Here is a 25,274-nt window from a genome sequence, read left to right on the forward strand (position 1 = left end):
ATAGCAATATTATAAAACTGAAGAGTTTGTTTGTTTGTTTGTTTGTTTGAACGCGCTAATCTCAGGAACTACTGGTCCGATTTGATTCTTTCAGTGTTAGATAGCCCATTTATCGAGGACGGATATAGGCTATATATTAGTCTCGTATTCTTACGGGAACGCGAACCACGCGAGTGAAACCGCGCGGCGTCAGCTAGTTAGTTATAGTAAATCAATAAATTGATTTACTATTTTTTTAATACAAGTTTTTTAATGTTGTTAATTACCTAATGTTAATTTTTAGTTTTAATTTATTTTAATGTAATTATTAATATTTCATTTGTTACTGTACAAGTTTAAATTAATAATATGTATTTGTAGGTTGTTGATTAAATTAAGAGAGACGTGATAGCCCAGTAGATATGACCTCTGCCTCCAACTCCGGAGGGTGTGGGTTCGAATCTAATCCGGGGCATGCACCTCCAACTTTTCAGTTGTGTGCATTTTAAGTAATTAAATATCACGTCTCTCAAACGGTGAAGGAAAACATCGTGAGGAAACCACGCTAGAGAATTGCTTAATTCTCTGCTGGCCTAACCCCTCTCATTTTGAGAGGAGACTCGAGCTCAGCAGTGAACTGTATATGGGTTGACGACGATTAAATAAGTAAGACTGAAACAACGTAAATAAAAAAAAAATACCTACTCTAAATGCAAATAAATAGAGAGCACATGAAATTCAAACTCATAAAAAGCGGAAAACTAAACTAAAAGCTAACTTTAATTTTATTTCTGGAATCGAACTGTTTTACACAACTTGGCGCAAGGCTTTATGTGGTCCAACTTTACTCTTTTGTTTTATAGATAATTATTCAGTTTTATTTACGACAAAAGTTCAACTGGAACTACGAATCCACGGCTATAAAATTATATTGAAAACAAGTGCTCAAACCTAATTATAATTAACTAGCGGCTAGCCGATGCGCCGTTTCACCCTGGTAGTTCCTGATCCCGTGAAAAGACGAGGATAAGATGTAGATAAAATAACACTAAGAAATAACGTGGCTTTTTAGTTGTAAGTTAGAGAGTAAAGAGTTTTTAAAATCAGTTCAGTATGTCCAGAGATAACCCACTATACATTATAACAAACTTTACCTCTTTATAATATTAGTATAGATATACGAGTAGATAAGATTCAAGTGAAACCCTGGACATAGTCGATAATAATCAATACTAAGTTGAGTTTCTTGCCGTTGTTCTGAAAATTGGTTATTCTCAGCAGAACCTGCATTCCGTACCGGCGGTAGAATCTTTACAAATAATTAACTGACGTTTCAAAAGTGCATGTAAACTAAGCCTAATTGAAACAAATGATTTTGATTTTTTTTAATGGTCCATTTTTTTTTTAATTCGTTCTATTTTTAAACACACAGAGTCAAGTTTAATTCCATATTGTAGTTACTATGTGATAAGATCGACTTCGTCTTGTCTACCAGACGGCAAATATTCAACGATGTTTCTGTGATCCATAGGATGAAAAACGGTAGCGATCACCGAATGGTTAGAGGCACGTTGAATATCAAGATTCAGCTGGAACGGTATCGACTGGTGAAGTCTACGCTCCGACCTACTCGTGCCCATATTTAAAACCCCGAGTTCTTTCAACTAGAACTGCAGAACCGCTTTGATTGCCTAGCAAATTGCGAAACTGTGGACGATTTGAACAACAGGATCGTGGAAACTGTCCATTCCGTTGGGTCTAAATTCTATAAGACCCACCGTACGAAAAGAACCAAAAAGTTCTCAGACCAAACACTTAAACTCATGGAAGAGAGGCAAGAAATGAGATTACAGTCTTCAACAGAAGAAATAAATGAATTTTGATTTTTTTAATAGTCAATTTTTTTAATTCGTTCTATTTTTAAACACACATAGTGAAGTTTAATTTCATATTGTAGTTACTATGTGATAACAGTTAAAAGCGACAGAGCATAAACGCGCCAGCCTAGTTTACGAAGTTTGTGTAGAACTGAGTGTACAAAGCGCATGGACAAAGGGCAGGAAACGGCGCTCGCTACAATAGCACACGTAGCTACATGTTTATAGCACTCGCATGCAGACATTTTTTTTTAATTTTAACCATACTTATACCAATGGTGGCATGCCACACTATGGATAATTTTAGCACTAATCCATAGAATTATTACACATAGATAGTGTGCAGTCGCCGGATACGTAAGTCGTTTTATGTGCCCCGAAATCGGGGCACTTGACGCATCGCATCGCTTGCGACATCTTTTCGTCCGAAATTCCTCAGTGCCTGAAGACGAAAGTCTTCGATCAGTGCGTGTTGCCAGTGATGTCCTACGGATCCGAGACTTGGTCGCTAACTATGGGCCTTATTAGAAGGTTCAAAGTCACTCAGCGGGCGATGGAGCGAGCTATGCTTGGAGTTTTTCTGCGTGATCGAATCAGAAATGACGAGATCCGCAGACGAACTAAAGTCACTGATATAGCTCAACGAGTCGCGAAACTGAAGTGGCAATGGGCAGGCCACATAGTTCGAAGAGCCGATGGGCGTTGGGGTCCCAAGGTGCTGGTCGCCACCCCGCACCGGAAAGCGCAGTGTTGGTCGACCCCCCACTAGGTGGACCGAAGATATCAAGCGGTTGCAGGGAGCCACTGGATGCTGGCGGCTCGAGACCGTTTTGTTTGGAAGTCCATGCAAGAGGACTATGTCACAGAAAACATATGTACAAGCCTATGGGCTTGTACACAAAACTGCGATGCGACGTCGCATCGCAAAAATCTGCGAGCTCCCTCTACGCATCGCAAGAACTTGCGAATTGATTCGCATCGCGCATTCCTGCGATGTTGCGTCACACTTGTTGACGCCATTTTTAGTTCGCTCTGGGACAGCGTGTGGGCAAGACGTGTACTTTAAAAATGACAGAATACGACGTTGATTTTTTAATATCACTGATCGAGGAGCGCCCTGTTCTTTGGGATACTAGTAATGAAGATTATAAAAACAAATTCATTAAACAAGATGCTTGGAAGGACGTGTGTAAAAGTTTATTTCCAAATTTCGAGGAAAAAGAAAACAATGAAAAAACTAAACTTGGTAAGTACACAAATACATTTATTAAGTAAAACTTCTTTTTACTTTTTACTAAAACTACCTACAAATCAAACATTCTATTCATATAAGCACAAAAAATATTCTTTAAATTGTTTACAAATGTTTAGGCGTCGACAGCGAGCTACTTTAATGTTTTACGATGTGATCCTTTTGTACCTGTTGTATTGACTTATTACCTAGAACGCGAGCAACAATGCAAGCCGCATTGTATATTCTTAAATTAGTTTTAGTTGCCAGCTTAATGCTCCAACTTCACTAGTAAAGTAATCCGAATATTCGTTTCTAATTATATTTGCACTTACCACCTGACTACCTACATTCAACCCTTGTTGAAGTGGTTGTAGTTCGGAATTATCTATGATCATTTCAATAGGGGTGTCTAATTCATCACGGTTAATTACAAAGTTATGTAGTATGCAACAAGCCTTAACAATATCTATTGCAAAATCATATGAAACGTTAATGGGCCGGTGAAATATTCGCCACTTATTGGCCAGTATGCCGAAAGTACACTCGACATATCTTCTTGCCCTACTCAAACGGTAGTTGAATACTCTTTGTTTAACAGACAAATGCTTGCCAGAATAAGGACGCATGACATTATTCGAAATAGAAAAAGCTTCGTCTCCGACAAAAACAAAAGGAACCGGTTCTTGAAAGCCCGGTAACGGCCTTGATGTTGGTGTAGGCAAATCACCTCTCATCAGTAAGTCGTACAGTTTCGTGTTGTGGAAAATAGTGGAGTCACTTTCCTTTCCATATGCGCCTATGTCCACATAGATGAATCTGTATTTCGAGTCCACAATAGCCAACAAAACTATTGAATTGTAGCCCTTGTAATTAAAAAAAAGTGATCCACTTTTTGGGGGACTACGAACACGAATATGTTTCCCATCAACGGCTCCAATACAGTTAGGGAAGTTGGCTTTCTTGTTAAAGTCCGCAGCTATTTCTTCAAACAGCTGTTGTGTTATTTTTGGTATGTTTGCATTTAAACAAAATTTCCATATTGCATTACAAACTACTCGTATTATCTTAGCAACTGTACTTATTCCTCGATAATAATCTAAATGTATATTTCTGATTTCATTTCCGGTCGCTAGGAATCTGTAACATAAATAGAAAAAAAAGTTAATTTATATAACATACTTGAAAAGTAAAGAACACTAACCTAAAACGACATAAACATACATAAATTATTTTAATTTATTTAATTGGTAGACAACGCTTCTAGCGTTAAGTTCGCCTATTCTGTACAATTGGTATTTGATGAATAATAAAGATTAATAAATAAATGAATAAATTAAATATTGTTTTTTTTTTTTTTTTCAGGAAATTCAGTAATACAAAGATGGAGGGGGATTAAGGATACCTTTAATAAATATGAAAAGAAACTCAAAGATGCAAGTAGGTCAGGGTCTGCATCCAAAAATATAAAAGAATACCATCTGTACAAACAATTACAATTTCTTAAGAAAAATTTGCAAAATGAGACCACTACTAGTATAAATGATTCAGAAAATGAGCAGGATAATCAAGAAGGTACATCTAAAACACGTTACCAAAGGCAGCCACCAAAACGAAAGATGGTTAATAATTTTGAAGATGATATTGTAAAGATTTTAAAGGAACCTGAGAATAGACACATATCTTTTTTTAAAGGTATTCTACCATCACTTGAAAGATTAGATGACAATAAAACTCTAATCTTTCAGAGCAGAGTTCTTCAAATTTTAACAGAATTGCATCAACCTCATGGCTACTACTATCCGAATAGCAACTACCAGGGTGGCTATCAAACTCAACATTTTGCGACATCTCAACAAACGCCACTGATACGTCCACAGTCATCTAACATACCAGATCAAATTGATTCACCCAGTAATGATTTTTCTAACTCAAGCATATTAAGCACACTTTCAACTGAAGAAGACTTTGATTTTTCGTAAATTTTATGAATTGTAATATTTTAAAAACTCTTTTCTCAATAAAAACTAATGTAAACAATTATTGTTTTACTTTACTTACCGGATAGTGAGGCCAATCATTTCCAGAGGCATAACAGGAATTCTCCCCTTGTACGATTGTTTCTGAAGATATGGTGATAATAAACTTAAAAGCTCTTCGAATGAAAATATGCTCATTCTAAAATACTCGAAAAATTTTTTTTCGTCGGTTTTCAAAGCTTTATATTTTAGAAGAAAATAGTTTCCAACGGGATTCATAATAGTAATAAATGGATGAACCCAAAATCTTCTTTGTTTCTTTTTCCTGTATCTCCTAAGCAATAATAAAAGTGCACACTTCTTTTTACGATCCATGTCACGACCTGTTTTCAATTTAAAATACGTTTAGTACGGTTAACGGTCGTCGAAGAAATGGTCGCCCTGAGAGACGCCTTGCCGCACGAAATCGCATCGCAGCAATTCGTGTCGTAATTTTTTGCGTTGCGAATTCGCATCGCGTCGCATCGCAGTTTTGTGTACAAGCCCTATGTCCAGCAGTGGACATCCATCGGCTGATAATGATAATGATGATGATGATGATGATGATGATGATGATAATGACGCATCGCTACGCTACGCTTGTATAACTACGCTTCTGTGCGTGTCGACGAAGGTAATTAGCTCTTACGCTCACTTAGTCACAGAAGCGACTTACGTTTGGAGTAAAAAATTGTTAGGTGTTGCGAGTCTATAGGTTATCTAGTCTAAGGAAGTCTTCAAATGTATAGGTACTAATATTAAAATTTGTATTGTTGCAAAGGGTAATTGCTGGATCTACAGAACCGATCTTCAAAATACTTTTGAAACCGAACTCGAGGCGTCGGTTAGTATACAATATTTAATCCTAATATTGTAAATGCGAACATGTAAGCGTTTGTTTGGTAGGGCATTCACGGCTAAAACACCAAACCGATTTTTTTCACTAATGGAAAGCTACATTATCAGCGAGTAAAAAAAGCTATACTTTATCCCCGCATTGCAACGGAAACAGGAACACCTACGCTAGTATTTAAATATAATTGTACAATGCTACTTTCAAAGGATTGAACTTTTGAACACAAATATAACAACCCTTAAAATCTCTTCTGTGTAAGCGAAGCTTTTACTGCCTTACTGCATCCGTAATTGATCCTTGACCTTTATATAAGCGACCTACTACCGTACCTACTCAGAACCATCACGGACCATCGAGGATTAACTTTATATAGATACTAGCTGACGCCGCGCGGTTTTATCCGCGTGGTTCCCGTTACCGTAGGAATATGGGTATAATATATAGCCTATAGCCTTCCTTGATAAATGGGCTAATCTAACACTGAAAGAATTCTTCAAATCGGACGAGTAGTTCCTGAGATTAGCGCGTTCAAACAAACAATCTCTTCAGCTTTATAATATTAGTATAGATACAGTACAAAAATCCTCCGAGCAAAGTTTCAAAAAAAAATATATACGCAAACGCAAGCGTGAAACAAAATTTTATATTTTATTGAAAAAACTATAACGTCGAGTGCACCTGTTGAAAACTTCATATTATTTTTAAATTAAACTAGAGTTATAGACAGAGAGCCTGCGAAAGCCAGACATTCCTCATTTTAGGAAGGCCAAAGATTTGTAGCCAAATATCTGTGATCTGTGGTGGTTTTGGCAGGTAGCAAGTTTCAAGGTTCGAGATTTGTTTATTTGTCCAAATATAAACCGTAATTCTGATATTCTATCTAGGATATCATGAGGAATTATTCATCCAGTGACCAGACTTCGTGAGAATTCTTCGCTAGAGATTTTAAAAAATTTCTTGAAAAAAATCTTTAACAGTGTTTTTCTAAGCGTTACCGCGATGCTACGATGCGATTTGGGACATGATACCTCATATTATGTCAAGGAAAATATGAAAAAGAATACGCTGTTGAGGATCTGGACCCTTGAAACTTGCTATATTCTAAATCTTAAGCCACCACTGTTTAAACTCTAAATACCTACAGCACCTATTTACCTATGGTAGGACCATGCATGGCCTAACTTTCAGCTTTCCTAAAAAGAGGTAATAACGAGAGCCGTGATTGATTTACGTGTATGAGGTCTGCCAATCTACATACATCCAGCGTGGTGGACTATTGACCGAACCCCTTTCATTCTGAGAGGAAACTGATGCTCAACAGTGCAAAAATGGGTTGTTAATGATGAAAAAGAGGTATATCTGACTACCGCAGGCTCTCTGTTCATATTTAGTTAGTTAGTTCGATGAATTGAAATGTTTTCGAATCCGTTGAGAGCGGGAATAGATGCTCGATGAACTTTTAATTAGAACATGTTTTTAAATTTTTATTCGATAAACAATTTGAAAACTTCGCTGGCCTGTATATGCTATAAATAGTTTTTTTAATGATCGTATGGTATATTTTGATTCTGTTTTTAATTGCCGGTTATGCGAATTTACTACAGGTAACTTATACTTACAATCTACAGTAGCGATCATAAGGTTTTCAAATAGGGTAGGCACGTACAAATCGTACACAATGGAAAACTCCAATAGGTACAGATTTGTAATGAGTACTGAGGGTGGGCAGTGGAATTTTGCATCTATGGAGTGCTCGCTACTGCCAAGGCTCCGCGCCACAAAAGAAGTCCCGCGGCTAAAACCTGAACTAAAATTGACAACGCCTTATACAAATTCCAAAGACCGGCATTACCAAATGACAATAAGCGCTACTAAGACATTAGCGTCGCGTCTACGGGACTTGTTTCGTGGCGCGGAGTATACATGACTTAGCTAAAATATTCAATTAACTTTCCGATGCGGTACAAGAGTTATTAGAACAGACAGATTTGAAACAATCAAAACGTTTTACCTCCTCCGATTCTGGGTCTGGCACGTCGATTCTCTTTCTACAATCGCAAACGTTTCGAAAATTGTAAAATGTATGGGAATGACATTTGTTACCGACAGGTCACGTGATCAAGTTATCGATCGCATCTGTCATTAGCATACATTTTGTTAGTTATCGAAGCGTTAGCGTTTGTAGACATAAAATCGACGTGCCTAAAGATCCTGGAGTATCTTTAGTAGATCATGTTTTCAGGTGCTTGTTATTATTTATTTTCATAATAAACTTTCATAAAATAAAACCTGACTCTATCCAGGTACCATGGCTTAAGACGCTGTTATCTGTTAAGTAAATCTAATTTAAACCACGACCTCCTCATTTGTTACAGACAATGTATCATTTCAGAGTTTATTAAATGATTATAGTAAGGTATTTTTTCATAATGAACTTCTGTAAATTTAGCCAGCTTCTATTCATCACTTGAATGATACTGCAATGCATAAACTACTTATCATAAACGCATTGGACTTAGAACCAAAAATTACAAAACTTTGGTTATACGAAAAGCTAGGCACCAGAATCCTTGTGGATCGATAGACTATCTGAAAATGTTTAAACGTTTTTTAATAAGTAAATAAAATTATTCATAATGAACTTCCGTAAATTAAGCCAGCTTATATTCATCACTTATGTCATAAACAAGTGGCATTGGAATTTGAACAAACTGCTACGAAGAAGTATAGATACCAGAATCTGGAGATAGTTCGATGGTTTTCTTATAAGAAAATATTAAACATACCTGGGTATTTTTTTTTATACTTAGGTTAGTAATTATTCATAACTAGCGGACGCCCGCGACTTCGACCGCGTGATACCCTACTACTACCCTACCCTACTCCCACTCTACAGCTACCCTACCCTACCTCTACTCTACCCCTACCCTACTCCTACCATACCCCTACCCTACCACGCGACGGAAGCTTAAGAAATGGAGTAAATTCTCCTGTTTTCCCAACATTTCCCTTCACTGCTCTGTTCCTATTGATCGTAGCGTGATGAAAAGTATACTATAACCTGCCCAGGAATATGAAGAATAATTGTACCAAGTTTCGTTAAAATCCGTCGAGTAGTTTTTGTTTCTATAACGAACATACAGACAGACAGACAAAAATTTAACTGATTGCATTTTTGACATCAGTATCGATCACTAATCACCGCCTGATAGATATTTTTGAAATATATTTCTTGTACAGGATTGACCTCTCTACAGATTTATTATAAGTATAGATGAACTTCCGTAAATAAGGCCAGCTTATATTCATCACTTATGTCATAAATATTGGTCGCATTGGAATTTGAACAAACTGCTACGAAGAAGTAAATAACAGAATCAACCTCCTTGTAGTTCGATGGGTTTCTCATAAGAAAATATTCAACATACCTGGTACTTAGAGATGCTGGCGATCTCGTGTGCTGGGGGTCTTGGTGGGGCGTCCCTGGTGGCTTCACGGGGTGGTACGGCCGGGGCGCCCCGTGCACTGCCGTTGACCTGCTGGATACGCACCACGGGTTGTAACGTTCAGTCATGATTAGGAATAAAAAAACAAGCAGTGCATTTTTGGATAGGTATATAAAACTAGCGGACGCCCGCGACTTCATTCGCCTTTAGACCTCCTTAATACGGCCCTGTCACAAAATCTGTTCTTAAAAGACGTCTACTATCTATAAACTACGTCCCTGCCAAATTTAATCTTTGTTCGTCAAGCGGTTTTGGAGATTTCGTGATGACCTTTCGCATTTTATATATTAAGATCTCTTGGTGTACGATTATTAAGAAGTCTTGGTGTACGATTCGAAACACGGTCTACTACATTTCGTGCGCTGTAGCATGGTGCGGGTGACAGTTGCCTGTATAACGCTCATAATACGTACTTTTACCGTGAATCGCGACAACTTTTGAGAGTGCAACGAACTGTCACCTGCACCATGCATGCGCACGAACTGTAGGTAAAACTAGAGGCAGTAATTTTTCGTTTTTGGGATCATCTGTTATGGTTTATCATCATCATTAAGAACCCATATTCAGCTCACTGTTGAGTACAAGTCTCCTCTCAGGCTAGTAGTCCACAAGCTCAATGCGGATTGGCAGACTTCACACGCGCAGATATTTAAGAAAATTCTCCGGTATGTAGGTTTCCTCACGATGTTTTTTCTTCACCGTTTGAAGCACGTGATATTTAATTTAGAATGCACATAACTGAAAAGTTGGAGGTGCATATCCCATACGGGGCGCAAATCCGCCCTCTGAATCGACAGAAGAGATCATATACACTGGACTGTCATGTGTTTTTCAACGAAAGATTTGAAAAATTCTTTCACTGTTGGGAAGCTCCACTATTGTACTACCCTAACGGGAACTACCCGGGTGAAACCGCGTGACGTCTGCTAGTTGATTATAAAACAATTACAGGCGCTTAACACCTTCGCCTCAGATTAATGTACTAGGACACCATGACACTGAGGACGTATTCTTTGCATGCCCTGCGTATTTATTATTTTTTTTAACCGACTTCCAAAAAGGAGGAGGTTCTACGTTCGGCTGTATGTATGTTTTTATAGGCATGCTGTCGTATGTGTTTTTCTTATACGTATAAATTGACCAGTAGTGCTATTAGGTAAAGATTTTCTTATAATTCCACATTCTCTATCTCTATTTATCTATAGTATCGTGTTTAGTGTTAGAGAGAGATAGAGAGAATACGGGACTCACAGTCACAGCGTAGGAGTAAAATAATTGTTACGGATTAGCTCTACTGCAAAATATAACGTTCCATAGACTTATAGATTTGCCAGAATAACCAAACCGGGATAGAACAAGAAACACGAAAAAAAAACAAAATAGACCCACCAAAACACTATATAAAACATGCTGAGCATAAAACCTTAAATGTAAGCAACTTAACCTAATAAATTAGTTCTTAGATTAAGACTTATTAAAATGATACAAATAGGTATTTCAACTACAGGTACATGTAAGAGATTTCAAAAGTAAAATAGGATGTTTATTCTTTTTCTGATAGTCGAGGCTAGAGTCGTGGTTTTCTATTGTAGAATGTTATCAATTATTAATATCATTATCAGCATTTTTATAAAGAGGCAAGCTCAGGCCTTCCTTCTTAAAAAAAACAAAATTCAATGGTTTGTCTGTGGCTGTCTATGACGCAGCTTTTGGCTATGGTTATACCTACCATACCCTCAGACCAATTATAGAAGGACCTGTATCGCACTCTTAGTCACGAACAAAATTGACTGTCATTTTCTGAGGAAAAAACGAGCTTACATTTGGTATATATCTTGTACTAAACTAGAAGTTTTTGTCCGATTTTTACACAATTCAATTACACAAAAAGGTATTTACGGAGCTCATTTACCGATGAACACGATTACAACTATTTAACACCGATTATATAGAGACAGTTTTTATAATCGCATTAGATCGTTGATCATATACTTTGACAGAAAAGTAACATCTAGCGAGGCAGGTCCTATACAATAATTGGTCTGAGACCATACCTTATAGTGGGCAATCTGCTTGCTCATTCCGTAAATCTTTGTTATGAAAAAAACATAGAACTATTTTTTTTGATATCTCTCACAATGAAGAACTTTTACGGTAACTTTAGGTTACAAACCCTGTAACTTATAACTAAAATATCCATTATGCTTATAAACTATGTGTTATTAGACAAGCAATCTACGATTTAGGATTATTATGTAGGTAATAAAGTAAATTGTACCTATTTATTAAACTGTTCGGTTGTGCAATTCTAAAAAATTATTTGGTGTTCTAATGTTTTTGATTTCCTATATTTTTCATAAAATGTCTCTTTTATGTTTGCACAGCCGATCAGCCATTCCCTTAAACATGCTTAGAAATATATCAAGACTTGCATAAATACCTAATTCGAGTACATATAGAGACCACAGTCACACAGTACATAGAACACTAAAGCTAAAGCTGTATTCATAATTCCGTGTAATGGACATATTCCAAGTTCAAAAACGTGCAGTTTTTTTTTATTCTTTACAAGTTAGCCCTTGACTACAATCTCACGATGTTAAGTGATGATGCAATTTAAGATGGAAGCGGGCTAACTTGTCAGGAGGAGGATGAAAATCCACACTCCTTTCGGTTCCTACACGAAATCGTACTAGTAATCGTAAATTCTATAACCGCAGTTTGTATGAACACAAAAATATATGATCGTGATCATATATTTTTGACAGAGATGTAACGCCCAGCGAGGCAGGTCCTAAGGTAATTTGGTCTAAGTTAAAATATGATAATGGAGCTTAAGATGGAAACCGGCTTACTTAGGGGAGGTACCCATTACCTTTGACCGTTTCTATGGGGCGTCGTATGAAATTCTAAATCGCTTGGTGGTACGACGTACGTAAGTACTTTACCATTATGGTGGCAACTAGCCCTACCAATCTATAAAATATTAATTTATTCTTAATGAAGTTTTAACGTAGAACGTACTACTAACATATTATATTCGATTGATCTTATCTTCCAAAAGACACTGAGCTAACCAATAACCTGCCAGTTGCTGATTCCATCAAATACTAATAAAAAAACAAAGAGAATACATAAATTCAATAGAAACACAACTTTTCCAAATAAATAGAGAAGAAAGAGTAACGCTAAAGTAGTAGGTATATACCTACTTCAAACTAAATTAAAAGCAATGCGTGCAAAGCTGGTTAAATATTTATAAATTATAACCCATAACTAATAACTAATAGTTATAATATTATAATTATGTATTTCCTTGACTATAGTATCAAATATTCGTACCAATACGATAACAATACATTTATATATACATTTATGAAATTTATAAATAATTATGCATTTAGTACTTAATATAATACCCAATACAATATTCTACGGTAAATATTAAACTATAATTATCATAATCCATTAGAACCTGAAAAAAGCTATATTATATAGGTACTATTAATTATTATTATTAGTCCTGAAATAGATAGAAAAGGAATTTTAATTAGTACTTATATATACAGGGTGATTCGGTCTTTAGTGCGGATATTTTTTTTCGTGGTTCTGTATCATTAATAGAATATAAATCTACAAACAGTTCGATACATTTTATGTATTTTTTTTTTTGATTTATGTCTCTAAAATAACAAAATAATGTACATATTATTACTAAACAAGATATATTCAGCTTAAAAGTGATCTGGTGACGTTCTTTAGGTATCAAACGAAAATAAAATAAACGCACAATAGGGTGACCCTAAAATTCTGTTCAAAAGTAAATAACTTTAGCTAACGATAATATTGTTATTTTTGAGTTAAAAAAAAAAAGAAAAAATACGTGATCATTAAATTTTGTTTATGTACAAAATATAAAAATATCCGCACTAAAAAAATTTTCTTCCTGTATTATATTTAAATATCAGTATTAATGTATACATATAACATTTAGTAATATGGAAGAGAGTAAAGAAAAAAATAAAAATACATACGACAATATTTATCTAAGAAATTAATAATTCTAATATTAGTAGTCAATGATGCACCCTACCAAGAATTAAGTCTTAGTTTTGTTTGTTTGAACAGGAACTACGCGGGAAAGACCGCGAATCGTTGGCTAGTTAATAAATAAATACTTAGATAAGTACCATTATTGTAAACTACAATAAACAGACCGTAGAACTACCAGATAAGTATGAAAATATTGTACGAATCTATTTCTACGAAGTTCAATTTAAGCATTTTTAGGCAAAAGTGAGTTAGCATCTTTTAGCCAAGCGCGTTTCACTTTTGTCAATTTAAATTACTGAAATAACGAATACTTACCTAGTTATTTTAATAGTTTTAGTATAATTATGTATTTCATTGTATGTAATATATAATCTATTTCCTAAAATATCAAGAATTAACAAATTGTTTATCTTATGTCTAATTATATTATAATAATTAATAATAAAATTAATTAATTATTGTTTAATTACCGCGGACAGAAGAGCCGAGTGCAAGAAGCGTGATTTTTAATGATCAATGTGAAATTGAAGAACATGAAAGTGAAAGAATATGTGTAATAAATTATATGCAAATACAATAATTATGATAGTAATAAAAAAATAATAAAAACTGGTAGTAAAGTAAATTATATAAAATTCACTTTTCAAAAGTTCTTGTATCTAAGCCTTATCACTATAAAATTCTGCCTATTTAATGACATTTATAATGACCTCAGACTAATTACTTATCTGGTCAAAGTATATAATCAACGATCTAATGCGATTATAAAATCGCTATAGAATCGATGCTTCAATCTATATCTATACTAATATTATAAAGAGGTAAAGTTTGTAAGTTTGTAAGTTTGTCACATTTTTTAAATGGGGTAATCTTCGGAACTACTGGTCCGATTTTAAAAATTCTTTCACCAGTAGAATGCTACATTATCGGGGAGTGCTATAGGCTATATTTTATATTGGTATCATATATATTAGCCGAGTTATCACAGTTTTTGTCATACAGGTCGGACTAAAAACCTTTTAAACAGACTTATTCGCATGCGCTGCCTTAACCAAACATTGTTTAACGCGTATTGCCAGTGTTTTTATACCTGTCAACTGTGGACAAACTTCCGCAGAAAGTCCTACACAGCAATACGCGTGCAATACAATGATGCATTTCGCATCTTGATGGGTCTGCCTAGGTATTGCAGTGCCTCAGGCATGTTTGCAGAATCGGGAGTGCCTGACTTTTATGCTATTATAAGAACACGCGTAGCCTCCTTCTGGGAGAGACTTAGAACAGCGCGTAATAGCATTCTACAGACTGTTTGTGACGGGATGCCCAGCCCTTTGTTTACATATTGGCTATCTGTGCATCAAGACCATAATAGAAAATAGTCTTTACTCCGGACTAGGATGACGCCTGGGAAGAGTCTTTTAACCTTCCCAGTTAGCACGTAAGTTTTTAATTGTAAAAATTAAATTGTATTATATATTATTTTTTGCACTATTTTATTTTATAATTTTTATGTAATATGTATATTGTATATTGGGTGTTTTTGCCTTTATTAAAAATCATTATTATTATTATTATTATTATTAACCATTGTGTAAAATTGAAATTAATGTATGGAGACTTTATGTATCTTTAAAAGTTCTACAAAAAAGTCCGCGACGCCATATATCTATCTTCTATATATTAGCAGATATAGTACCTTTTGTGTTTTGAAAATTATTAATTTTATATACTTAGGTTTACGTCATTATTTATACAACTAAACTTTAATCCTTATTAAAATAAATTATTTAATAATCACAAGGATATTATGGAGATAAGATTTGCCCTTTATAGTATGTTAATTAATTAAATAGTTTCGGAGATAATACAAAATTTCTAAAAGACGCAGAAATTCCGCTATATGACGCCCGGCGCTTTCATTTACGTAGTTCCCGTTCCCGTGTGAATATGGGGATCAAACATAGCCTATGACACTCGCAAATAACGTAGCTTTCTATTGGTAAAACAATTTTCCAAATCGGTCCAGTAGATCCAGAGATTACCTCCTACAACCACACGAACTTTACCTCTTTATATTATTAGCATAGAAGTCTCTATTTCTCTTGGTCATACCACCACTCTCGAAAGACTGGACCTATTTTGCTAAGGGTAGGAGTAAGATAGAGAAGTTACAGGGTAAGGTAGGCTACGGGTAGGGACGCGTAGGGGTAGTGTAGGGGTAGGGTAGGTTTAGGGCCGGGTTTAGGGTATTGGTAGGGTAGGGGTATAGGTAGGGTAGCGGTAGGGTGGAGGTACGGGTAGGATAGGGAAGTGGTAGGGTAGGGGTAGGATAGGCGTGAGATAGGGGTACGGGTGGGATAGGGGTAGGAAAGGGATAGTGTACGGGGAGGGTAGGGGTAGCATGGGGGTAGGGGTTGGATGGGGGTAGGGGTAAGATGGGGGTAGGGTGTAGGTAAGGTAGGGGTAGGGTAGGGGTAGGTTTGGGGTAGGCTAGGGGTAGGGTGGGGGTAGGGGTAGGGTAGGGTAGGGTAGGGGTATGGTAGATGTAGGGGTTGGGTAGGGTAGGGTTGGGGTAGTGGTAGGGTAGGGGTAGGGTAGGGTAGGGGTAGTAGTAAAGTTGACATCGAAATTTACGCGGACGAAGTCGCGGGCGTCCGCTAGTTATTTATAATCGTGTTCATCGGTTAAAGAGCACCGAGCTAAAAATACCTTTTTGTGTAGTTGTATGATGTTAAAACAGTCAATAAGTTCTAGTTTAGTACCTAATATATGCTCGTTTTTCTCAAATATGACAGATAATGTGCGTAATTAGTCTGAAACCGGGACCTATAACTTAACGTTCTCTCTGAAGTCTGAGGCACGGGGCACGTTATTTCCCACCCTCAACTATGAACTGCAATGTAGAAAAATAATATTTCTAGTATACTAAACTTTAACTAAATTTAATAATGGTAATTTGTATGTATAAATATCGTAATAAATTTAATAATGGTAGTGTGTATGTGTAAATATAATAAGTAAATAAATAAACCACTAGCCAGTTTATAAAAGCTGAAAGGAGATGGTCCAAAATTGTATGGAGCCCGGGATCAGTCACTGTACTTTGGCGGAAATAAAAAAAAATATTTGTTAAACTATTTTAACAAATCTACGAATTCACTTTAATTCTTTTGAAATAATATTCATTTTGTCATTAAACAAATTAAGTGAGGTAGGTGAGATTAGTAAAAAATGGATATAATGTATTAGACAACAAAAATGTTAAAATACCTATGTCATAATTTACTTTGACTTTCTAGAATATTAGAATCTCAAGATACGAATAAATACTGAGAATAAAAAATACAAACAATCTCAAACCCTTTCTAAAGTAATGATTAGTAGTCACCCGTTTTTCTACGTTCCAGTATTTTTCTTAGCATTTGAACAACTAGAAAAATTCTGGCCTTTCAAAACAAACCCACTATACCGATCATTATTCATTATTGATCAATTCAGCGTGACCTCAAATTCAGAAATATCAGATTTTTAATCCAAATTATTTTAAAACTGCATTTAGTATGAGGCATGGATGAATTTATCGCTATATGATTTGACAAAATGGCTCCCTTAACCAACTAAAGTGTCGATTAGACTACGCTTTAAATACGGCACTCATTTAGGACCACGTTATATGCTTGATACAAATCATGATAAATAGCCAAATTGCCAATAAACTTTACTAATATAGGAACAGAGAATAGTATCATATTTATTGCGCAGTCTAATCAACCCATAAATACGCACCCATTCAACCAATCCCAACATATCCATAACCAATGACACCATGGATCATGCGCCAGTGTTTACCTGCATGGGTATGCTCTTTCTGTCCAAGGTAACGGGGTATTTGGGGGTAGTTTTCACTATCTGGACGAAGCTGTCCGGCACATCCACCGCGACCTCCCGTCCCAGCAGCACAGGCGTTGTGTCGAACCCTGGCGGCAATTTGTAGGAAGCGTACACCGCTTCTCTTATCAACACGGAGTCTGTCCTCGCAGAATACGTCACGCCTTCCCTGCAGTCTAATAAAGAATCTTCTCCATTAGAAATGAGCAACTGTATCTTATGATCCGATAGATTGTGCGTTGTATTCGATGCTACTGAGGTCACCGATTCCGATCTTTCGGAAATTAAATCGCATTTGGCTGTTTCAGAGGAGGCTTTGCTCTTTTTGCTGCCGAAGCTCGCTGAACCGTCTGAGCTTTGGGGGAGCGACAGGAGTTCCATGGTGCTGTTGTTCTTGAAGCTGCCGGAGCCGTCGGAGCTGGGCCCGGAGATGTCGATGGTGCTGTGCAGGACGGTGCTCTGCTTGCTGCCGAAGGAGGTCCCCGAGCCGCCGGAGGAGAGCAGGGGCTCCTCGTCCCTGGTGCGGGGGCGTACCTGCGGCGGGCGGGGCGGCGGGTAGCGCGGCGGCGTCTTGTTCCGTGCGATGAAACTGTCCGGGACGTCCACCGGCATCTCGCGGTGGGGGCCTGGAATTATAAACAAAATGGCGTTATGATTTGTTTGCAGAGCACCTTGCTGGATATGATACCAGCGATACCATCGCAGTCCGCATGGGGGTATATGGACTGACACCCCAAAAGACCCTTAGGCCGAAAGACGCTTCAAGAACTTAACAGAACAGAAGGGGAAGAAAGTTCTCCGAGTCTAACACGAGCAAAGAAGTCTTGAGGCCCGTACCCCCTGACTTATTTGGGAGGAGATGACAGCAGTATGATTTGTTGATTTGATTGGCCTACCAAAATTCTTTCATCAATAAAAAGTTACATTATCATGCAATAACATAGGCTATATTTTATCCCCGTATAGCCCGAAACCGCGAGGTTCTGCTATGTAATGAAACTTTATAAGCACATAAAATAGACATCTAAAGGAGTAGGTATCATTAAACTAACTGAAGAAGGCAGATGGTATATAAAACATGCAAGCCCCCGCGCTGTTACATCAAAGGCTGCGCTCTGCACTCGTTCAAATATTAAAACGAGTCGTGCTACGGGGACAGAAATAACAAAACGTGTAAAATGCTAGCAAACGCCCCACGCTTCACTCGCGTAGTTCCAGTTGCCGATCATTATTAGCCTATTTGAAAGACCAATTACAGGACCAAGTGTCACAAGTTCCTCGATTGATAGATGGTACTACCATTTATTATTTACGTTATTGTAGAGGGGAGGTATCAGTGTTGGTATAAAAGAGGGTATCTCATGTCTTGAGCTTAGTTGTTTCTTAGGCAGCGTAGACACCGTCACGCTGCCAGTCACTTTAGTGATTTTGTGCAATACTGTTTTGTGTTGTAAATAATTTTTATCGTAAATAGTTGATGCATTTTAAAGGGATCCCTTTAAACTACTCCCAAGGTAACAAGTCCTGGTAACTACTCGAGGTGTTTCCTCAAAAAAAAAAATGATACAATTACCACCGTCGCTGCTATCCGTCACGTCACAAAAGCCTCTCTCCTTATGAGAAAGGGGATATGGAGCTTAGACCCATTACGTTTCTCCAGTGCGGGTTGGCGGGATATAATATACGGTGATAAAATATAGCCTATGTTACATGGTGGAGATGTGCTATGTGCTGATAAGCTTAGTAATAACATAACATAAGGTGACATAGTTCTTTGTAACCGGCCCAGTGAGAATTAGAACCGCGGACCTCAGACCAATTATTGTATAGGACCTACCCTCGCTAGACTTTACTTTTCTGTCAAAGTATATGATCAACGATCTAATGCCATTAAAAAAACTGTCTACATAGAATCGATGTTAAATAGTTGTAATCATGTTCGTCGGTTAAAGAGCTCCGTAAAAATACCTTTTTGTGTAATTGAATTGAATTGTGTAAAAAACGGGCAAAAACTTCTAGCTTAGTATAAGATATATACCAAATCTAAGCTCGTTTTCCTCAGAAAATGACAGACAGTTTTGTTCGTGACTATGAGTGCGATACAGGTCCTTCTATAATTGGTCTGAGCCGCGGACTAATGGTTCATCATGATTTATAGCTATTTTTTATAGCGATTTCTTGGAAATTGAAAAAAAAACAATACGTAGTTTATACGCCATACTGCGAACTGTTTGTTTATACTTAGAATGCAAACGACATGTTAATAACAGTATAAATCTGTAGGTATATTAATAAAAATATTATGCAAAACTTTCACTCAACAGTTTTCCATTTCGATGATAGCGATGTTTTAATTATAGTAGACATATACCAACATCCACAACGCATTAGATAGACGTGGAGATTTTGTTTTACAATCTCTTTTAAACCGACTTCAAAGAAAGGAGGAGATTATTAATTCGACGCGTAAGTCTTCGTCATTTACTAACTTACTTTTTGTTGGAAACAGTTGGAAACTACTTCCAGATTAGTCCCATTGCATTTTCACAAAAATTACTGAACAGCAGTAATTTTTTGTTGAAATGTTTGTCATAGCACCGCATTCAAACCGATCAATAGAAATTACATAGGTACAATGTTATTTTTCGCTTTCTAGAGTAGGTAATGCATCTTTGAAGTCGGTTATTTTTTTTTTAAAGATTTTATTACAGAATGAAAGCCTGCGATAGCCAGACATTTAACTCATTTTATGAAAGCTTCAAGTTTGTCAGCTCTTTCTCCTACCATAGATAAGAACGGTGGCTATGGCCAATTATAGAGCATGGACAGTGACTTTGATAGGTGAGCAGGTTTCAAGGGTCCAGCACTAACTTTGATGAATATTAGTTGACATATATATTGAGATTGTATGACGTATGTAACAAATGTCATCCGACGCCTACCGACAACCCTTCGTGGATATCATACAGTAGCTAGATGACAAATCTCAGTTGGTTTAATGTTTACTTTAATAGGTTGTCAATAACTTTAATAGGTTAATGAGGTTTAGGTATACAATTTGTCAAGATTTTATGTAAATTGGGTAAAATATCATGATACCTAATTATTGGTATTTAAAAAAAATGTCGGAAAAATTGTAACCGTCTGGGAATTTTTATTGAAAACGCTGCGTAATTGCCTCAAGACAACAATGCATGGCATGCTCTTTGGTATATTTACAAAGACTTCAACGGCATACGACAGTTATAGATTTAAATTTATAAAAAAAAATGTGTAAGCTTTCGTTGGAAAATTATCACCGAAGTCGCGGGTCTTTGCTTGTCAGTATAAAATAAAAACCACACAAACCAAACAATGCTGTGACATAATTCTTTACGTTATCAAGTAATTGCAGTAGGTTCACTTTATAAGGTCACCGCACAATGCTGAAAACTTTAGATTAAATAACTATTACGTAATTCAAATGCACTTTAAATAGTTTAGTATTGTCTTGTGACTTAAGCCTTAATAGCTTGACGGTAAAAAGGCATGACAACATCGAGTGGTCGTGGGTTCGATTTTGAACTATTGTCGTGCCCACTCCTAACAGAGTCTTTACCTGTGAAGGTCGGGTACTTGGTCGTATTTAAAAGATGTGGCAAATATTATTTAAAAATACAAAATCATGTAACAGAGATGTATGTATGTATTTACCTACAACAACAAAAAATAGGGTAAAGTTGCAGGCGTTCGCTAATCTACACTATTGTAATAATATAAAATCGAAGAGTTTGTTTGTATGTATGTTTGAAAGCACTAAACTCTGGAACTACGAGTCGAATTGTAAAAAAATTGTATGCTAGTCATCATAGGGACTAGACTCATAGGGAGTGCAGAAATATACTTTTACTAAGCCAGTTATTTAACCAGATCGTTACCTATTTATATTATCATCTCTATAATCTTTTATACGGGTTCCGTATGGTATGTATACCTGGGTTCCCGAGGCCGAGTTGTATTGGTCGGTGAGCATTCCCCTTATCAAATGTAAGGATTATTTACGAATGTGGACGAAGTCACGAGCATCTGCTAGTATCTCATAACGATACGGCTAATAATAGAATAGAATATCAACACATAATGATACTGCAAATGACTTCAAACGGGCTTGTTATTATAAAAGATATGATCATTATATAGGGATTATGTAGTCAATTATATGAAGAAGAAATATTATTAGGTATACCTACTTAAAATTAGTTGTTATTGCGTCAGAATATTAATAAATAAATACAGTTTCTGTTTGTGTATATTATGTGAATGCTTGTTATCACACTATCAAAAATGGATGGTAATGAAAGGAGAAATCCAGTCTCTATATAAATTCGGGCCCAAATTACACAGTACTGAAAATTAGCCATAAACTAGGACTAATAAGGAGAACTCATGAGACCTGTTTTCAAGGAAATCTATATTTGCCTAATCAATTAAATTACTTGTTTACATGTGGGCAATAATTCGTATCCCTTTGACATTAAATTCATTGCATTATCATTGTCAAGCCGACAGGCGACAGTTTTAAAAAGGATTTGACTCTAACTTGACACATTTAGCCAAAGTACGATACTTTAACTATAATGTCAAATCCGTAGGAAAACTGTCAGTTTGATAAACAGAACATTTGACATAATATTTGACAGTAACATCTCATTCATTGGTTGACTTTGACATTGACAGCCCGCATTGGCAAAGACAACAGACAATCAGTGAAATACGCATCAAAGAGGATATATAAATCGTTACTACTCGACACTGGCGAGATAAACCGTGCCCTGTTGGCACAAATGAAAGCCATAGCCATAGAATAATTGAATTGAATTGAAATCGTTACGATCGGTGTGAAAATAATGAAATAAGCTTATTTTCCCTGTTGGCGAATGTTATTTCGGCTAAGATTTTAATGGAGTAATCTAGTAAAATTGCAAGACTTTTAGTTCTTTTCCGTATCCAGGATACAGCCAGGTTGATTCTTTACGCAAAAAAAATGAGCCAGCCCTTCTGTCACCAGTCGAGGTAACTAACCGCGGTGTAATGATTCGATGAAATAAATAAAATTCTCTAGGATCGAGATTTATGTGAGAAAAACCGCGTATTAACTAGTTAATATTTAACGCCCAGATAGACGAGATATAACTAAACATTTTTGTACACCAAATACGCGGACAAAATCGCGAGTATCGCTAATCGTCTTTACTAATATCATAAAGAGATTTTGTGAGATTATGACGTTCTAATACTCTCTCTCTACATAACCGATTTTGAAAATTCTTTTACCAACAAAAAGCCACATTATTCGTAAGACTATAATTCTATCCCTGTATTTTGAATGGAACGGGAACTACGCGAGCGAAGCCGCGCGGCATCTGCTAGTTTACTTATAAATCGACAGGGCAAGAGAAGAAGCGACGATACTCGTAATTAGCAATACAGCACAGTATTTTTCCTCGTTTTTGTTCCATTGTTGTTGGAGGTCGCTAGGGGCAGGATGTTGTGCCGATTTATCAAATTAATACACGAAAGATCGTCTTCACTGGCTGCCTCATTATACAGTCACAGAATAAAAACATAAACTTCACAATAAAAAGATTGGATGAACAAGGAAGGACTACACAGTAAAACGTTGCACTTAGTTGAAACAAGCGAGAACTGCTCGAAAGCTGTCGCATGATGGAGACGACACAATTTTTTAAACATCCTCAGGAGTTGTCTCTCCAATTGTAATAACTTAGACTTAGCGGAACTCAAACTTTAATAGGTTTTATTAAATAACTAGACTCCTGCGACTACGCCCGCCCTTAGACCTCCAAAATCCGTTATTAGCTAACGTCTACTAACTATAAACTGATCAGTCTGTCAAGTTTTATCTTTATAGGTCCGAATACATTGCAGGAGTAAGTACTTCGTTAGAAAAAAGTATGTAGAACTGAATTTCAATACGGACCCTGTTCAAGTGTCGCCACGTACACAGTCCCACGTCCTGTTCACGGTTCACTATGCTAAAATGTAAAATGTAATGATAAATAAATGGGAATGCAAGGTTTCACTAATTATTCGCAGACGAAATCGTGTGCATCCCCTAGCTCTATTTAATCAAGGTTCAGAGTAAGGGTACTTTTGTTAATGTAGAGGGTGTGTAAGAGTAAGAGAGTAAGTTACCGGTGTCGGAAGGCAGCGGCAGCATGGTGAGCATGTCGGGCTCGTCATCCGGCGCGCGCTTCTCCTCCTCAGCGCCGATCACCACGATGCTGGAGCCCGAGCGCCGCCGGGGCCTGGAAACACCAACACAACGTGCTTAACTTGCTTAACATTTGGTATACCTATAGTTTACACACATTTATGCGTTTGGCTGCAATCACGCAAGATGGTTAGCAATGATGCAGCTATTAAGAATCGCGCTAGCCCAGGCAATGTCTGTTTACTCTTGAAGATACCTTGAAGAAGATACGCAGCCTATGGTGGAACACGCTTGCCTAGAAGACGCCTATTCACTTTTGATTTGATACCCATATTGTAGATGGCGGGGACAATGGTATTTCAAATCTTTGCAGTGCATTTATGGAGAGATAAATTCAACCGCTAATAACATGTTCGAGGAATATCGACGACGTAGCGATGAAGATCTCTGCTATGTCTAGCTGTCATTTCAAAAATCTATTGTTTTATAAAAGAATCATCATCCCATTATTTCGTTTGATCGTTATTCCCACCAACCAAAGATCGGATAGTTCACGGAAAAAGCAGAAGACTCAGCTGACAGTAAGTGAAAAATTACTGCCTGTAACTTGTCTGAACATCACTTGAGCGCGATAGACTTTGTGGTGTGACCGTTCACCTGCATGCGTAAATCCGCGTATTCCATTTACATCAACTACCCTTTAGACCTGAACTCAAAAATGACATCATAAACAGACCCCATACACTTATTAGTGACTAGCACTGCGAAGAGATGTCGTCAGTAGCTAGCAATAGGTATACTAATAGAAAACAATTATTTTTGTTAATGAGACTTGTTGATCAATTAAATAAACTGATACAGTAATAACTGAAACCGCCTAATATATTATAATAATATAAATATTGTATGAATTCCATTTAGAAACAACAACACACTAAAACGCATTTTATAACCGAAACACAAACCTACGCATATTCACGAAAGTAAAATCTCAGTTAAATAATATAAACTAACACTTTCGTTATGGAAGCAAACAGAAATCGTACTGTAAAGTGCTTTACTAGAAATATTATGCGAGAGGAACCAAAACAATTATAATACACCCCTCTCCTTCACCCACAATTAAAAAAACGTAATTCTTAAAACAATGCACATAAGAGCGAAATTACGCACCGCTGACATAAAGTGGCATAATTATAGAGAAAAGTATTTATCACTCATACCAATGTACAAGACCAGTGGGACCAATAAATATAGAACTGTTTAGAGAAGTGTTTTATTACTATCTATTTTCTCAAAACCATCATGCTAAAGTTTCTCACTGTACTACGTATTTTAACTTGACTTTTATGTTAAATTTACCTTATACTGAAATTCGCCTTAGAAATATCGGATTTAGTGTTTTAGCAGTTTTGGTTATTTATTGTAATGATTATTCATTACAATAAGTATCAGTCAACGCCTCTTTTGATGGCCACCAATGTTAGAGAATTTCTTTAAGCCAATCAGAAACGTACAATAGGGACTGGATAATCATTACCAACCTATTTTAAAGGTCCACTACGTTCAAGTCTCCCTCATTATACGATTTTGTTTTAGAGATTCTATTGCCACTTCGGAAGGCAGAATTTAACTCAGGACTTTCTCGTTTA

General features: G+C 36.6%; 3 protein-coding genes across 10 annotated transcripts in view; 1 reads left to right on the forward strand and 2 right to left on the reverse strand.

Moving 5' to 3' along the window:
- Positions 1–25,274, reverse strand: part of LOC112055890 (protein PALS1) — a 185,514-nt gene that overhangs the window by 72,231 nt on the left and 88,009 nt on the right. For 5 of the 8 annotated variants that reach the window (XM_052886066.1, XM_052886070.1, XM_052886069.1 and 2 more), the window contains 3 exons: positions 23,604–23,716; positions 17,370–18,034; positions 9,390–9,500 (listed from right to left, as the gene is read on the reverse strand). In XM_052886066.1, coding sequence (XP_052742026.1) covers positions 9,390–9,500; positions 17,370–18,034; positions 23,604–23,716 — 889 coding nt within the window. The remainder of the gene's footprint in view (positions 1–9,389; positions 9,501–17,369; positions 18,035–23,603; positions 23,717–25,274) is intronic. The other 3 variants (XM_052886067.1, XM_052886073.1, XM_052886072.1) reach the window with 3 other exon arrangements.
- LOC128198836 (uncharacterized) lies at positions 2,727–5,127 on the forward strand. Its single transcript, XM_052886078.1, has 2 exons — positions 2,727–3,102; positions 4,453–5,127. Exons 1-2 carry the CDS (start codon positions 2,925–2,927, stop codon positions 5,067–5,069), a joined length of 795 nt encoding a protein of 264 aa, XP_052742038.1. The 5' UTR covers positions 2,727–2,924; the 3' UTR covers positions 5,070–5,127.
- Positions 3,099–5,627, reverse strand: LOC112055935 (uncharacterized). Its single transcript, XM_024096230.2, has 2 exons — positions 5,149–5,627; positions 3,099–4,227 (listed from the first exon to the last, which is right to left on the reverse strand). The coding sequence occupies exons 1-2, from the start codon at positions 5,439–5,441 to the stop codon at positions 3,336–3,338; spliced, it is 1,185 nt and encodes a 394-aa protein (XP_023951998.1). The 5' UTR covers positions 5,442–5,627; the 3' UTR covers positions 3,099–3,335.

This window comes from Bicyclus anynana, chromosome 16 (assembly GCF_947172395.1).
Source record: "Bicyclus anynana chromosome 16, ilBicAnyn1.1, whole genome shotgun sequence".
NCBI lineage: Eukaryota > Metazoa > Arthropoda > Insecta > Lepidoptera > Nymphalidae > Bicyclus > Bicyclus anynana.

What these genes read in the sequence shown, in the direction of transcription:
- LOC128198836 (XM_052886078.1), top strand. Translation starts at nt 2,925, where the DNA reads ATGACAGAATACGACGTTGATTTTTTAATATCACTGATCGAGGAGCGC. An exon ending in CAATGAAAAAACTAAACTTG is followed by an intron (nt 3,103 to 4,452) that starts GTAAGTACACAA and finishes TTTTTTTTTCAG; the next exon opens with GAAATTCAGTAATACAAAGA.
- LOC112055935 (XM_024096230.2), bottom strand. Translation starts at nt 5,441, where the DNA reads ATGGATCGTAAAAAGAAGTGTGCACTTTTATTATTGCTTAGGAGATAC. An exon ending in ATGATTGGCCTCACTATCCG is followed by an intron (nt 4,228 to 5,148) that starts GTAAGTAAAGTA and finishes TTTATGTTACAG; the next exon opens with ATTCCTAGCGACCGGAAATG.